The following is a 13,686-nucleotide window of genomic DNA, read 5'->3' on the forward strand; positions in this document are numbered from 1 at the left end:
TTAATATATCATTGAAACAGCACTTGCAAAATATTCGAAATAATATTTGTATGTTTTTTTGTATTTTTACTTCCATTTCAATGGTTCTTAGTAATTTCTTAAAAAAGCATTGCTGTTTGCATAGGAGATTCAAGATATTTCTAGTGCCTTTGATTCATTTATTAAAATCGAAGTAGTTTCATTACTCGAATTTTAAAAGTAAACCTTTAAAAATTGCAGAAAAAGCATCGTATAAAAATTTTTCAGAATAAAACTATAAATATCATCAATATTAAACTGCTCTAAATGCAGCAATTATTTTAAATTTTCAGCTAATATGATGCATTAATGAAGGCCTCTTTTTAAATGCTCTTGTGTTATTCATATATAACATTTATATAGTTTGTTTTGTACTTGTTTTATTTTTAATTTTCTCTACGATCTTTCGGTAACGTGCAACCATTGATTTGTATATCTAAAAATATAAAAAAAGTTGTTTCTTAAATACATAATACTTGGCAAAATGTAAACTTTAATAGTTGTACATATTACTTACTGTTTCTGCATCATTATAAGGACGGCATACAAGTGTCGGTTCTGGTAAGCAGCGTGTTATCTCATCAAAGTTGGATTCATTTCGCAATAAACCATGTTTTGCTTGATAGGCAGCACCCATCATAGCCGAATTAGCCACTTCCTGTTAAATAAGATTTAAGGATATTGAAAATGTCGTTATAATTTTTAGGATAAAAGAATATTATACGAGATCCAAAAAATAAATATTTATAGATTTATAACAAAAAAGGTATATATAAAAATAAGATCTTAACATAGACAATATTTCTGTTTAACAAATTAGAAGGGTAGAAATGATTACCGATATGTATACTGGTGAATTAAAAACATCGGAAAGAACTTGAAGTATAGATTTATTTGTGGATGCACCTCCTGTCGCAATAATACGTGTATTTGGTCCTATAGATAAAAACCAAAAAAGATAAAGATGATTTTTGCAATTGAAAGTTTACATTTCTTTGAAAAATTGTAAATTTTTTGAAAATCATGTTCCTTTGTAAAATGATATTACAACGTATTACATATAAATATCAAAAATAAAATAATTACTAAAGAAGACATATTATAACAAAATTGAATTCTTCGATATATAAATATTGATAGGACAGTTTCTTTAAAATCTGATAATTAAAGCAAAATATATACCGAAGATTTAACTCATTTAACTTATCACAGAAGGCACGCACCGCTTATATCTCTAAAAGTTTAAAATATCCTCGGTTATCAAGGGGAGTATAAGAAAATTGCAAAAATATTTTTGTAACTTGTAACTTACCTATGACGAAACCAAAATCTTCAGCGTGAGCTCTTTTTGCAACGAATTGCCCTTCGATCAAGGCTCTTACTTCCACCTCCTTTGAACTGTAACGCGATATCTCTTCGTTCGCTTTATTGAATCGATGATCACCAATGACAAATGGCAAAATCTCTTGTGCATCGAAGTATAAACCTAAATTTCCAAAATTTCCCCGCGGCGTACTTTCCAGTAGCTCGTTGAAGATTTGCCAAGAGCCCTGCGCCGCACTGTCGCGTATTCTTTCGCGAGTCAAAGATCCATTTTTGAAGCTAGAAATTTGAGATTCTAGTTTTCCGATCATTCATACATTTAATCTCTTATAAGTAATATTATTTGGAAGAATTAAGACTCGTTTTAATGAAATGGATTCTATACAGATATATCTAAACGAAATGTAGACCGGGTAATCATCGATCTGTATTATTTAGATATTTTAAAGTATCATTGTATTATTTTTTGCGGGATCGCAATTCATTTATTATGTTTCCTACTTTTTTCTCTAAATAATTTCTCTTCTATTAATATTTTGGATAGTTTGTAACATGTCTCTCCATATTTTACTAACAATTTATAATTTGATGTAGCATAGAAGATATAATTAGTATAGAAATTATATTTTGCTTTATACTGTCAAAAAGTAAGTATTACCATCCTCTAAAATTTAGATAAATACAAGAAACAATGCTTAGGTACGTGATATCCGTATTTAACTGGAAGAATTTATTATGAAAATTCATGCTTTTGTAACCACAAATGGTAAGATATTTTAATGTTTGGAAATATATAAATACCTGCATTAGAGAGAATATATTAATTTTACCTGCACTTTCTAAGATTAAAGACTTTGAAGTATTCTTGTAAATAATTATAAATAATTAATCAAAACCGGTGGAACACCTTAAAAAACTACTAATAAAGTACCGATAAAGGAAAAATTGTATCCTAAGGAAATAAAACGGTGAGTTACCAAAGTAAAGCCATGTAAGCGTTATCATCAAGAGGATTGCACAATATGTGTCCTTCGAAAGCAGTTTTCGGTTTGTTCAACCATAAGAACAGAGTATCACTTGTCCCTAAGCTGCAAGCGATATCTCCTTCTTTCAGTCTCATTCCTGTATAATAATAAATAAACGTTATTTATCAATTGTTTGTGTTATCAAAATTATTAATAATCAAACTTATTTATTAGCACAATAAATCCTACCTGCATTTCTCTAACTCGAGAAATAAATTTTACACGCAAACTTTGGAGTATATGTATTTAAACATATTCTCGTTCAAATTGAATTACAGCATATTTTACACTTCATTAAACTTGTTGCAATTTGTTCAAGCATTTCGCTGTACTACGTGCGAACGTAAAAGAAACCAGTCTAAGGAAATTTGCATGTATGTACTCCTATATTCTGATGTAAAACGTAGTTTCTCAAAAGTGTCGTTTTAACGGGCGATCGATTTTAGACGACGTTGCTTTTACGATAGCACGTTAGAACGTAGTTGTCGAATTTTTAAGAAAGAATATCAACGTTACCAAACGGAAAAACGAATAAAAAACTTCACACGAGGAAAATATTATCGATAGATTAATTAAGTATCGAGCAATACGGAATTCATTTAGCAGTTTCCTTAACAGTAAACTGCAAATTATAGTTCAGGCGAAAAATCTCATTAATCATTCCGTATGGGGAGCGAAAGTCTATGGGTATCTACGCATGCCGATTGGAAATGTATTTGCGTGAATATTCATGAAGGCGTTCGTTGCTCATAGAATCGAAACTTGTTGTCAAAAGGCGAAGTAGCGCGTATAAATTAATACCGTTGGCCGAACGAAAAATTATTCGTACCAAAACCGTGAGATCAGCGAATAGCGTGCTTACCTATTAGCGAACCTGAGTTGTCGCCCGTGAACGCAATTACACGGCATGCCTCGTCGAAGCCGAATCTTTCGACGAAATAGGACGAAATTGGACCGATATCGCTGCACGAGGAAACTGGTTTCCCGAGTTTTTCTCGTAGACCAAGACCGCAAGCCTGAACAAACACCGGTCCGATGATAAATATTGGAAAAGCAATGTACGTACGTAGTATGCTGTTTGCGTTATAGGTTATTTTCACAACAAATGTAGAGGATCTTAAAAGATTTAGATTTTGATATAAACATTTCGACACATACACACATAGACATATATGATTCTATTTCAAAGAAGAAAGAATTTTCTATTTTTGAATTTTTGAATTTTTTGATATACGGATTTACGACTTAAAAGATCGATCGAAGCGAAACATATAGATAAAGTCGAAAAGAATGTTTATTTCTATTGCTGGGGAAAAATGCGAACGTTTTATTGTATAATAGTTTACCGTATTCAGAGAAAATCTAATAATCATTGATAATCCACATACCTCTAATAGGACGTCATCCCAATCTTTCGTATGAATATTTAACAAGTTCATTCCAGAGCCATCGGACCAATCGATCGGCGCGAAATCGCCGAAAAACAAGGAAGCCAGGAAACTGCTAATCAATGAGATTCTCTGGAAGAAGTATCAAAAACGAGTTAACGTAAAAAACGACTATAAAATCTTATTCAAACACTTTATAATATATGTATAATGCGTATTAGTGACGAATATACGATAATGTTTCAGGTTTTAACAGCTAAATCTTGTCAGTCTATTCTGTGGGTATAATCAGGCAAAAGAATGTTGTGTATAGTAATTTTTTGTTGTCCTATCGTTTGTTATTTTATTATAACATTTTAACGATGCTTTAAGCGATCTATGTTTCTATATATAATATTTCTCGTTAGATTATACCCATAGAATATACTTATTTTTGCTGTTAAACCATAGAACTTAGGACATTGTATATTATTGCATACTCGTTGTAATAATGCTACGAACATTAAATAAAATCTTTGTAAATAGAAATTCTCAGTTTGTTAAAAGTAGCAATCTTTGAAAATATTTTGGTTATTTTAGTTTTTAGTTATTATTAGTTATTGATCAAAGTAATTAAAAATCTATGTGAAAATCATTGCTATTGCGATTATAAAAGTAGAGCACGTTACGAGTAATCTAATTTCGGACACGTTGTTATTACATTTCGGATATTTATGGAAATTCAGGTTTTTATGAGATAGAACCTAAACAGAGATCTATTTCAACCGATATTATTATGCGTATCTTTCAATATTCAAGTAAATTGATTCTTGTTTTTCTGTTAACGTAAATTCCATATATTTCTATACGACCAAACACGCTCATACAAGTCGAAATAAATTGCCATAAAGCTTTTCAACGCTCGATAAAAACATTCTGACGAATAATAGAAATATTCTGACCGTCCATCGAAAATCCATCGGAAACTACGTTACGTAGTAACACCAATCTCGAGATTCATATCGAGAATTATATTCGCGTACATTCTCTGGCAGCAATTTTTCTATAATCGCAATAAGAACGACCTAAATAGAAATGACATCGCGCTAGACGATATATTTATTAAAAAGGAACAGTTCAAACAGGCGAGTAATCATCGTTATCGGGCACGTTAGTATTCACGCGTAAAGCCAAGGGTCACCGGCAGCTCACACGAGAAATCAGAAACGTAGTTAATTGCAGTCTAAATCCTTGTACCAGTCCACACGCAATCGGATACCTCGATCGATCGTAGTCCCGAAAATTTGTCAACGAAGTCGGCAGTGTAGATTTTTTTTAGTGGATTATACCTCAGTGTTGCTGTAGGCTTCCGGTCTGGTGCGAGCTATTTTTGCTATTTGAGGCCCTGAGAACCTTTCGTACGCCCGTGATCCCGTTATCTCCGCCAATTTCTGCAATCATGCAACCAGGACAGATCGTATAAGGATAATTGATTAGGGTATTAATCGGCGTGCGTCGATTAACTATGAATCAGTCCAATTCTCGTCATCGTCATCGCTCGACACTCTATCCGTGTTGTACATGATTTACACATATAACATGTACATAATTTATTGGAACTGTTATAGAAATTTTTATCAATTTAGTAATTCTTATTGATATTCGGACATTGTCACGGTGTTGCAATGGCGTTATTCAATTACTTACTTTCCGCTATATTAAAACATTTCTATTCTCTTTCTATTTGCATCGTCTCGCGTTGAAATCGTAGGAACGATACGTCTTATTTATTACGAGTTAACATGCCTCGTATTTTCGATCGAAAACTTTTCTAAACGCGTGCCATTCTTCAAAAATCCTCGATCGCCACGTCAATGAATATTCATCCGTGTCAAAGAATTAATTTACAATTTGCATACTTCGTAAGCCCCGCCAATACGATTTTATATTGATTCCCGATCGTATCTGTTCGCGATAAATTTTTTTTTTTCTTCGCCGACGTTGCTCGATGTTCGTTGACGAAGTCGAAAGAACGAGAAGATAGAAGAGAAGAGAGAGGCTTTGGTACCGTTCCATTCCTCCGCTGGATATTTTTAAATCCATTAAAAAGTCGACGTCGCCCGTCGTCGACCTTCGCGACGATTAATTAAATATTTTATTGATTTTCGTCGGCTATCACTGCGAACGAAATTGATCGGCGATAGGTGTTCGAAACAGCATGTCGTCGACGTGACATCGCGCGTCGATAGTGATATTACACGCGTTACTGTCCATAAGTATGTTTGGACACCTAGTACGATTCGATCAAAAGATTCATATTTTCGTTATATTCTCAACGTTATGACAGAGGAACGCGTCTCTATCATTGAATTCTCTTTCTTTCGCCACGACTGAGACAAGAACGCCCCGTTAAATTTAACCCAGCTACGATCCGCGAATTTTCATATTTCGATCTTGCTCTCATTTCAGCGAACAAAAAGAATTTTTAACGTTCTGAGAACACGTTTGACATAATTAATTTTGCTCGAAAATTTGGCCAGTAGAATGTAGCAGGGTTAAACTGAAAGAAGCAATATATCTGCATCGTTGTAAATTCGTGTTTACCTGCAACGAATAGCTGACGCGTTGTAAAATCTATACGAACGTTTCGTACAGACTGTTTAAATCAAGCTTGGGCAAATTTTATTTCAGATAAAGATGAAAAATAATAATTTGAAATAATGAATTATCTCAGGTATTATTTACTTTGTCAATAATTAGATTTATTGTTATTTAAAACAGTTTCAAATAACTATTTAGCAAAATAAAATTATATCTTACTTAGAGTATCACTTTCCAAATATCATATTTAAATATTTCAATATTGCCGATTATTTAGATAATGTCCAGGCCTGATTTAAATATAATGGAAGGAAATTAGCGAAGAGAAGTTTAGAAGAAAAAGGAAAGGCATACTTCTGGGCCATCGACGATCTCATCTAACATGTTACACTCTTTGGTGGTGCTGGAATCCATCCACACAGGTGATGTTGTCACCGAGAAAGAGGTGACCAGCTGTTCGTGCAAGAATTTCGCAGGATCCAATTGTTGCAATTGATTTCGACTGCCCTTGCCCCAGTAAACTGTGCCATGTTGCTATGTAATAACGAACAAAGATAACATTATCGTCTGGGTGTTTCTAAAGCTGTAAAATGTTCGTGTTTATAAGGGTCGTTTATTGCGAAATTTACATCGATACTTACACGTTGGCTGGAACGTTTCTCACTGCGATTCTCTGGCGTTAAAACTTCAACATTTATTTTCGTTCATCACACAAACAAATGAAAATTTCACTTAGATTTAATATCTGATTCCTAACAAGTTAGCTTGAAACAATATGCAATTTCGACTGATTTATTGTTCTTACTTTAAAAAGTAACTTCATTTTATGTAAAAATTCGATCAATCGTTTTCAGCTATATAATCGAATTAGGTAGTTTGGACCTTTTAAATACTATATTTCGTATATATTTGAGTCGTAAATTATGTTACGAAATACGAACTGTCCTCGTTTCAATTATTCTTGAATATGAAGTACATGCATATGCGTGTCTATGGAAATCTCTACTTCCGGCGCGGTTGACATAATGTTTATTTGCGGATTGATTATTACTTCTCAAAATACGTTCAAGCTAAATAATATGCCAGAATCAGTAAAATAATAATTTTCCAAATACTTTTCGAATACTATTCGAATAATGCTTAACTCTGTCAACGAGATCGAAATTCAAGAAGTTGTAGTTAAACGATCTGTTTGCGTCAAAGGATGAAAAAAGGAATAGATAAGAGTCATTATATATCTATTTTATGATAATCAACTGTTCTTTTTTATAGTTAAATCAATGAACGTTGCTGCATTTAAATTACCGATGACAACAGATATTTTTGTAATCCACCGTGTTTCAGTTCTTAAACGATACTCGAAATAATATGAATATTGCATAGAGGTACTTCTTGAAATTTATAGCTTCGGTAATGTTACATAGCATTTTGTGACGAAGCTTAATTGACATGGGAGTAATTGAAAAGACAGATTTACTATCAATATTATAATTTATGAACCGTGACGTTTCTATTCCAGCGTTCTGACGTTTACAGCATTCTTTTACCTGTGCGCATCCGGAAATAGCGGCCACCTTGCTAAAATCGACGCCACACACGCGCAACTTATCGAGAATCATGTCCAGAGCCTTAACCCACATCAAAGTGGGAACCACCACTACGTGTGGCTCAGCTTTTTTCTGAATGACGCCTCCGTACGTTCTAAAATTGTCCAATGTTTAATAATTAAATGTAACGTAATTAAATTGTAATTGTAAATTGTAATTAAACGTAAAATAATTTGACATTTCTACGAGATATTAATCATCGATGAGAGTATAAATATATTGAGTGTAGAAAGGAATTCGGTATTTTAGCTTTGTATATTCTATTTCGTTATTACGAATTCGCATATCTTAGTGCCTTTCATAAACATGACATTTTTTTCTAGATAGTGTATCGTTCAGCGCACTGATTCTGCTGCGATTCAAAATATAGTTGCAATGAAATCGACCATGATACGATTGGAAATTAACAAAAATATTTTATACTCCATTGTAATCTTGCTTTTTCCTATATAAATCACCAAGACAATAGTAATAAAAAATCAAAACAGAACTATAATAACGAAGAGTCGTATTCGTCATAAAAAATTCATTTGGGAGAAATTTGTTGCTTGTTACGAATTGTATTTTATCAATGCTTTCTTTCTAATGTGAGAATGTGTAAATAATGAATAAATAATTCTCGATTTGCTTAATGCTGTTGCTTAGACCTGAACTTCTATGTACTTTAAAATATAATGTTAGATAATCGCATCATTGCTTATGTATCATTAGGTTGAACGAAAAGATTTTAATATTGTATTTTACATTAGTCATTTCATGAGAAATCTTCGTGGATTTTGGAGTGTTAAGAAACGTTTTAAAAAATGTATGTCGAAACGTCAAAAGTGGATAATACGTAAAAATACGTAACATGAAAATATAAGGAAACATGGTATTTAAGCATATTTACCTAAATTCTGGTAGATCATTGTCAAACTGTACACTGGTTTCATGGAGAACAGCGAGATTGTTATCGACGACAACTGCTTTCAACTACAAATGTCAAAAGATACTTGTTAACGGCCTCTTAAATTCGCAATACTACGCTGTTCCTCGATTTTTTATCTACATCATCGAATAAGTTATGTGCAACAAGGCTACCATGTGACATAGCATGGTCAATTAGTTATGCTACTCCATAATGTAATTTGAAATTTAAAATTCAAAACTTTCTACCAATTTTCGTATCTACCGTATGAATATATACACGTGTAACGTTTAAATATACTACTAATCGTGTTTAATAAAATAAAAAAAATGTCCAGATGTATCATCGCCCATAAGTTTAATCATTAGTACAAATATCGTGAAACACGTAAAGTCTCGAGTGAAATTAAATGGACAAATAAGTATCGTTATTAAAATGAATCGTGGAATAGGATAAGATATCAAATAAAATAATATTTGTTTCAATAAATAAAACGAACAGATGTTCTAAGAGGTAGATACTTATGATCGATAATGTATATATCATGAGAGATGGTTTATGCAACAGAAATTATTATGTAGAATCCATAGATATTGATGATTGTCGGGTATTTAATTTGTCGAAAGTTGACAAGCAAATAACATTCACGTCTGATGGTATCGATTATTCTTGTATATCGCTTATGATTCACATATTTCTTCATTTTTAAAGGATCAATAATTACGACAAATTGAATTAACGAATAGATAAAAATAAATGTTTTATACGAATTGGTTATGTTACGATACAGTCGTTTATTATTGATGGATTTTTGATCCCAAAGATGCGCAAGAAACACTTTGCAATTTCAATTATCATTTCGACCGCTTCTAGCATTTCGCGCTTTTCGTTGCAAACGAGATACGCATTTCTTTCGCCCGTATCGTCCTACTGCTTAATGTTATCATTATGTTAGATAATTGTGACCCATCTGACGCGCGTCACACGCAGCGAAACGCTTCTCGTCAACAACTTCGAATTTTCGTATTATTTTAGTGTATTATTGACTGTAATATTTGTTTATACCAAAAAGCTAACCGTGGTAAATTTACCATTAGACATTAAAGTATCGTTAACTTAATCAGAGTAATTTATTTTATTAATAAGAAATTAGTTTTTGTTTTATTAGTATAACTATTCTTACGGGTCAAATTATTCCTAATTTAATCGTAATTCGATATTTAGCCTATTAATAGAAAATTAATTCATTGATAGAACTTTACGATATTCCTGAAAAATAAATTTCAATGTCGTTATATTTCTTCAAGGAAAAGGGTTACATAATTGTAATGATCGAGTATGTTGTATAACTAGAAACTTGAGAGTACGATTTCAAATATTTGTCAGTAGAGATAATACAAGGTATACGGCAACAAATATTTGAAATTTAAGGAATCAAAATAGAGTAGATGTTTAAATTAGTTGTTACAGAATCAAAATTCAGTTTATCAACATTAGAACTCACAGTATGGTTTTCATAGTGTCACAGGAAACAAGAGATGATTATTACTGCTAAATGAAAAATATGTTTTATTTGATTCGATCCTTATCAAGTGTTTGTTTTTTGTTACATTTGTAATCTTTAGAAAGAAGTACAAATATTGTATAGTTACAATTCGTTGAAGAGTTACCTCTTTTAATAAAAAGACATTTATAAGATTAAATAATTTTCTTAGATTTAAATGAAACGCGCGTTGTCATGAGCGTGCGCAGTAGATGATGCGCACTGAGAATTCAGTAACATCAAGTATTATAAAACCACAAACTAATAAATAAGTCTTCAAAGGAATAAAAGATAAACTACTATGACTCATTGCTGTATAACTATGGCAATTATTTCACACGCAGTGTATAAATGTACACAAGCGGGAGCAAGAAAGGCGGAAATAAAAATAAGAAATAAGAGGAAAGAAAGGATAAACGTGATATACAAGACTCGTGTCAACGATGAGCTGTTTTATATGACGAGAAAACGCGTCGGTCGTCGATGATTATTCGCTCGAAGCAGATGTTCGACTCCTGATAAAAAGCGGTACGCGAGATTATGCTGTTTTTTAAGGGTTTACCTGCTGCGTGCTGAGATCAAGCCCTAAGTATGTCGCGTTTGAAGCTGCGCCCATATTTCAATCGTAGACTGACACGCAATGCGACGAAATCGTGGAACAGATATGGCGTAGCAAAGATACAACGGAACCGATAGGTTTGAAAAACAGATACACTTCACTGTACGTCCGTACGCCTGTTTCAAGCTCAGGGCACTAATGTTCGAGCGGTCTAGTCTGTTTGTGGTCTACACTCGTTCCCAGCACAAGCCGAGGCATCGTTACGCGCTGTTTCGCGTCGCAAAGTGACTAAATGGGAGTAATCTTATCGTTATTATTAATATTATAATGCTGTTCGTTACGTAAGGCAGATTAATACTCGACGAAAGTTTACTCGAGTTAGCGTTATTTGGCCTCGGAACAACATTTCCATAACATTTCGTACGCGACTGAATCGTCGGCGTGCCACGACGAAGAGGTTAAGTTTCCGTCGATACTAATTTTCTTTCTCTGGGAACACCGAATTTCTTTACCGGCTGATCTATCACGTTGGTGTTCATAATAAGCGTACACCTGTGCTGCACCTGCTGAGAATTTCTCACAAGATAATTAAACTACCTTCGGCCATTGTCAGAATTTGAATATAAATTACCGAGCGCAAGTTAAAGAGATCTAGTATCTTTTTATAAAACATGTATTTACTTGAATGTAATATGTGTTCTTTCTATAAAATATGGTTCAATTACGATAAGATTATGTTGTAAAATACCACAAGATGAAGGCATATTGTGATAAGAATTTATAATTATATTTATGATAATCTTACGTTTGAAAGTATGCAGTGAAGTTGTGGATATGATTTAAGTTATGTGTTATGCAAGTAATGCGATTTAAAATTATCGCAAAAAAGGCAGTGTGCGCATTTTGATATTTTTTGAAGAGATGGAAATAAAAGTAAAATTCTTTACATTAATAGGATTCGCGATACTGGTTTTTAAACCGGTTTGACTCGTAACTGCGCAAACTGCATAGACGCGTCTACAACATTCTACTAGACAGAAAAAAATGACAAAACGAGCATTTAATCCGCATACCTAAATTATATATGTATTTCTTTCGAAAATTCAATGTGCCAATAAAGTAACGTTTTCAATTAATGTTGATATATTGCACGATATTTAATAGGCATTTTAAACGTTACAAATTTCGCAACATTTTTCAATTTCTGTATTTTATAGAAATATTTTCCTGGAAACATATATATTTCCATTTTTTAAATTAATTTAAATATATGTTATTTATTTCACTATATATAGAAAAGGAAACAAAATACCGGAATTTTAATTTTTAAATTAATCAATTAATTTTAAATTAATTTTCTGTTCAAGTATATAAACAACATACGATCATCCATTTTGCTACAAAAAAGGAAAAAATTGAAATTATAAAATTTCAAAAAGTACTTCCATCTATCAGTAGCTTCAATTTAAAATTAAATATAAAAATGATTCTATAACGATCAAGAAAAGAAACAAAATAGCAATACCATAAATTTCATTAAAATTTTTACAAGAGATGGAAGCACAGTCCTACAAAGAATCTACGCGTTATAAGCCCTACTTCCACCTAGTTCATAGTACCTCCCCGGCAAAGTTTCATATATTATTTGAAAAATACGGAAGAACGAAGCAAAATTTCCACCACTGGGTGAAGACTAGCCGTCGAGAGGAGCATAAAATCTAGTTCGGTGCATTCTTCGGTTTGCCAGCGGCGGGCGGCGTAGTCAAAAAGGTAGGCTCGCGTCTCGAAGATCGAAAGTAGCGTAAAAATAAAACGTCCGATGTCGGGGCCGTGAACCATTATGTGTAGCAGTACCAGGGCATAAAGTCTGTCGGAAAAACAATTATCAAGAGCCAGGACCATAATAATTTGCGAGAAGTATCGTCGTACTGTGTAATGCGTCGTTTTCTCCGAAAGACGAAAACGAGGAGCCTGAAGGCGAGCGTGCAACGACGCCGCCCGATACTGGGTGGTAAGTCCATGGTGCATCGAGGAGCAATCAGTTGTAGCAACAACCTCTGCGACCGTGCGCTGGTAGTAGTGCATTGGCGGTCGGTAGAGGGGCGAAAGTATGACGAGAGAGAAGCAACCAGGAGGGCGGGGGGAGATTGTTAAGTTATGTTAGTCGATGTACGGGTTTGTTTGCGTAGTCGGTGACGGTGTAGAAGCACGCGGCGACTGGTAGAGGAAAACGACGGATGAAAAGAGAAGAAGAGGAAGAAGACGAAGAAGAAGAAGAAGAAGAAAGAGGGAGGCGAGGTTGCGATCAGGGTGCCAGGGGGTCTGGCCCAAGCCTGTTTGTCGGTCCCGTTGCCTTATAATCGTGGTATACAGATAATGGTTTGGGTTAGGGGACGCCAGGATGGTCCGCGCGTGAGGGGAACGCGAGGGAAGAGATCAGAGGGAAGGACGCGTATAGAGGAGCCGGCAGCAGCGGCGTCGAGACAGGGCAGTTTCGGACGCCCTGCTCCACCAAGACGAGAAGGACGAGCCGACGCACGACCAATCGAGCGAAACTTTCGCTGGCTCCGCTTGCTCGCCGTTTGGCAGAGCTTTTCTTTCTATCTTCCTCTGTTCGTGGAACCATGATTTCTGACCCTACGACGCAACGTGAACCTGAAAATGTAATTACCGAGAAAGCCCACTGGAGAACGGTTTCGCTGACGGTGGAACGCGGGCAGTTTGTTTGAGGAATGG

At 34.1% G+C, this 13,686-nt stretch overlaps 1 protein-coding gene across 1 annotated transcript; it reads right to left on the reverse strand.

Moving 5' to 3' along the window:
* Positions 1-103: 103 nt before the first annotated feature.
* Positions 104-11,410, reverse strand: LOC138181423 (xylulose kinase). The gene is made up of 12 exons (XM_069116194.1): positions 10,954-11,410; positions 8,831-8,913; positions 7,882-8,035; positions 6,689-6,868; positions 5,083-5,184; positions 3,755-3,886; positions 3,229-3,382; positions 2,319-2,463; positions 1,331-1,620; positions 857-954; positions 536-676; positions 104-454 (listed from the first exon to the last, which is right to left on the reverse strand). The coding sequence occupies exons 1-12, from the start codon at positions 11,005-11,007 to the stop codon at positions 374-376; spliced, it is 1,614 nt and encodes a 537-aa protein (XP_068972295.1). The 5' UTR covers positions 11,008-11,410; the 3' UTR covers positions 104-373.
* Positions 11,411-13,686: the final 2,276 nt, after the last annotated feature.

The sequence above is a fragment of the Bombus flavifrons genome, chromosome 7 (genome assembly GCF_040668555.2).
Source record: "Bombus flavifrons isolate JBK064 chromosome 7, iyBomFlav1_principal, whole genome shotgun sequence".
Taxonomy (NCBI): domain Eukaryota; kingdom Metazoa; phylum Arthropoda; class Insecta; order Hymenoptera; family Apidae; genus Bombus; species Bombus flavifrons.

Coding starts and splice junctions, on each gene's coding strand:
- LOC138181423 (XM_069116194.1), bottom strand. CDS start 11,007: ATGGGCGCAGCTTCAAACGCGACATACTTAGGGCTTGATCTCAGCACG. Junction 8,036..8,830: donor AATGATCTACCAGAATTTAG/GTAAATATGCTT, acceptor GGACAATTTTAG/AACGTACGGAGGCGTCATTC. Junction 677..856: donor ATTCACCAGTATACATATCG/GTAATCATTTCT, acceptor CTTATTTAACAG/GAAGTGGCTAATTCGGCTAT.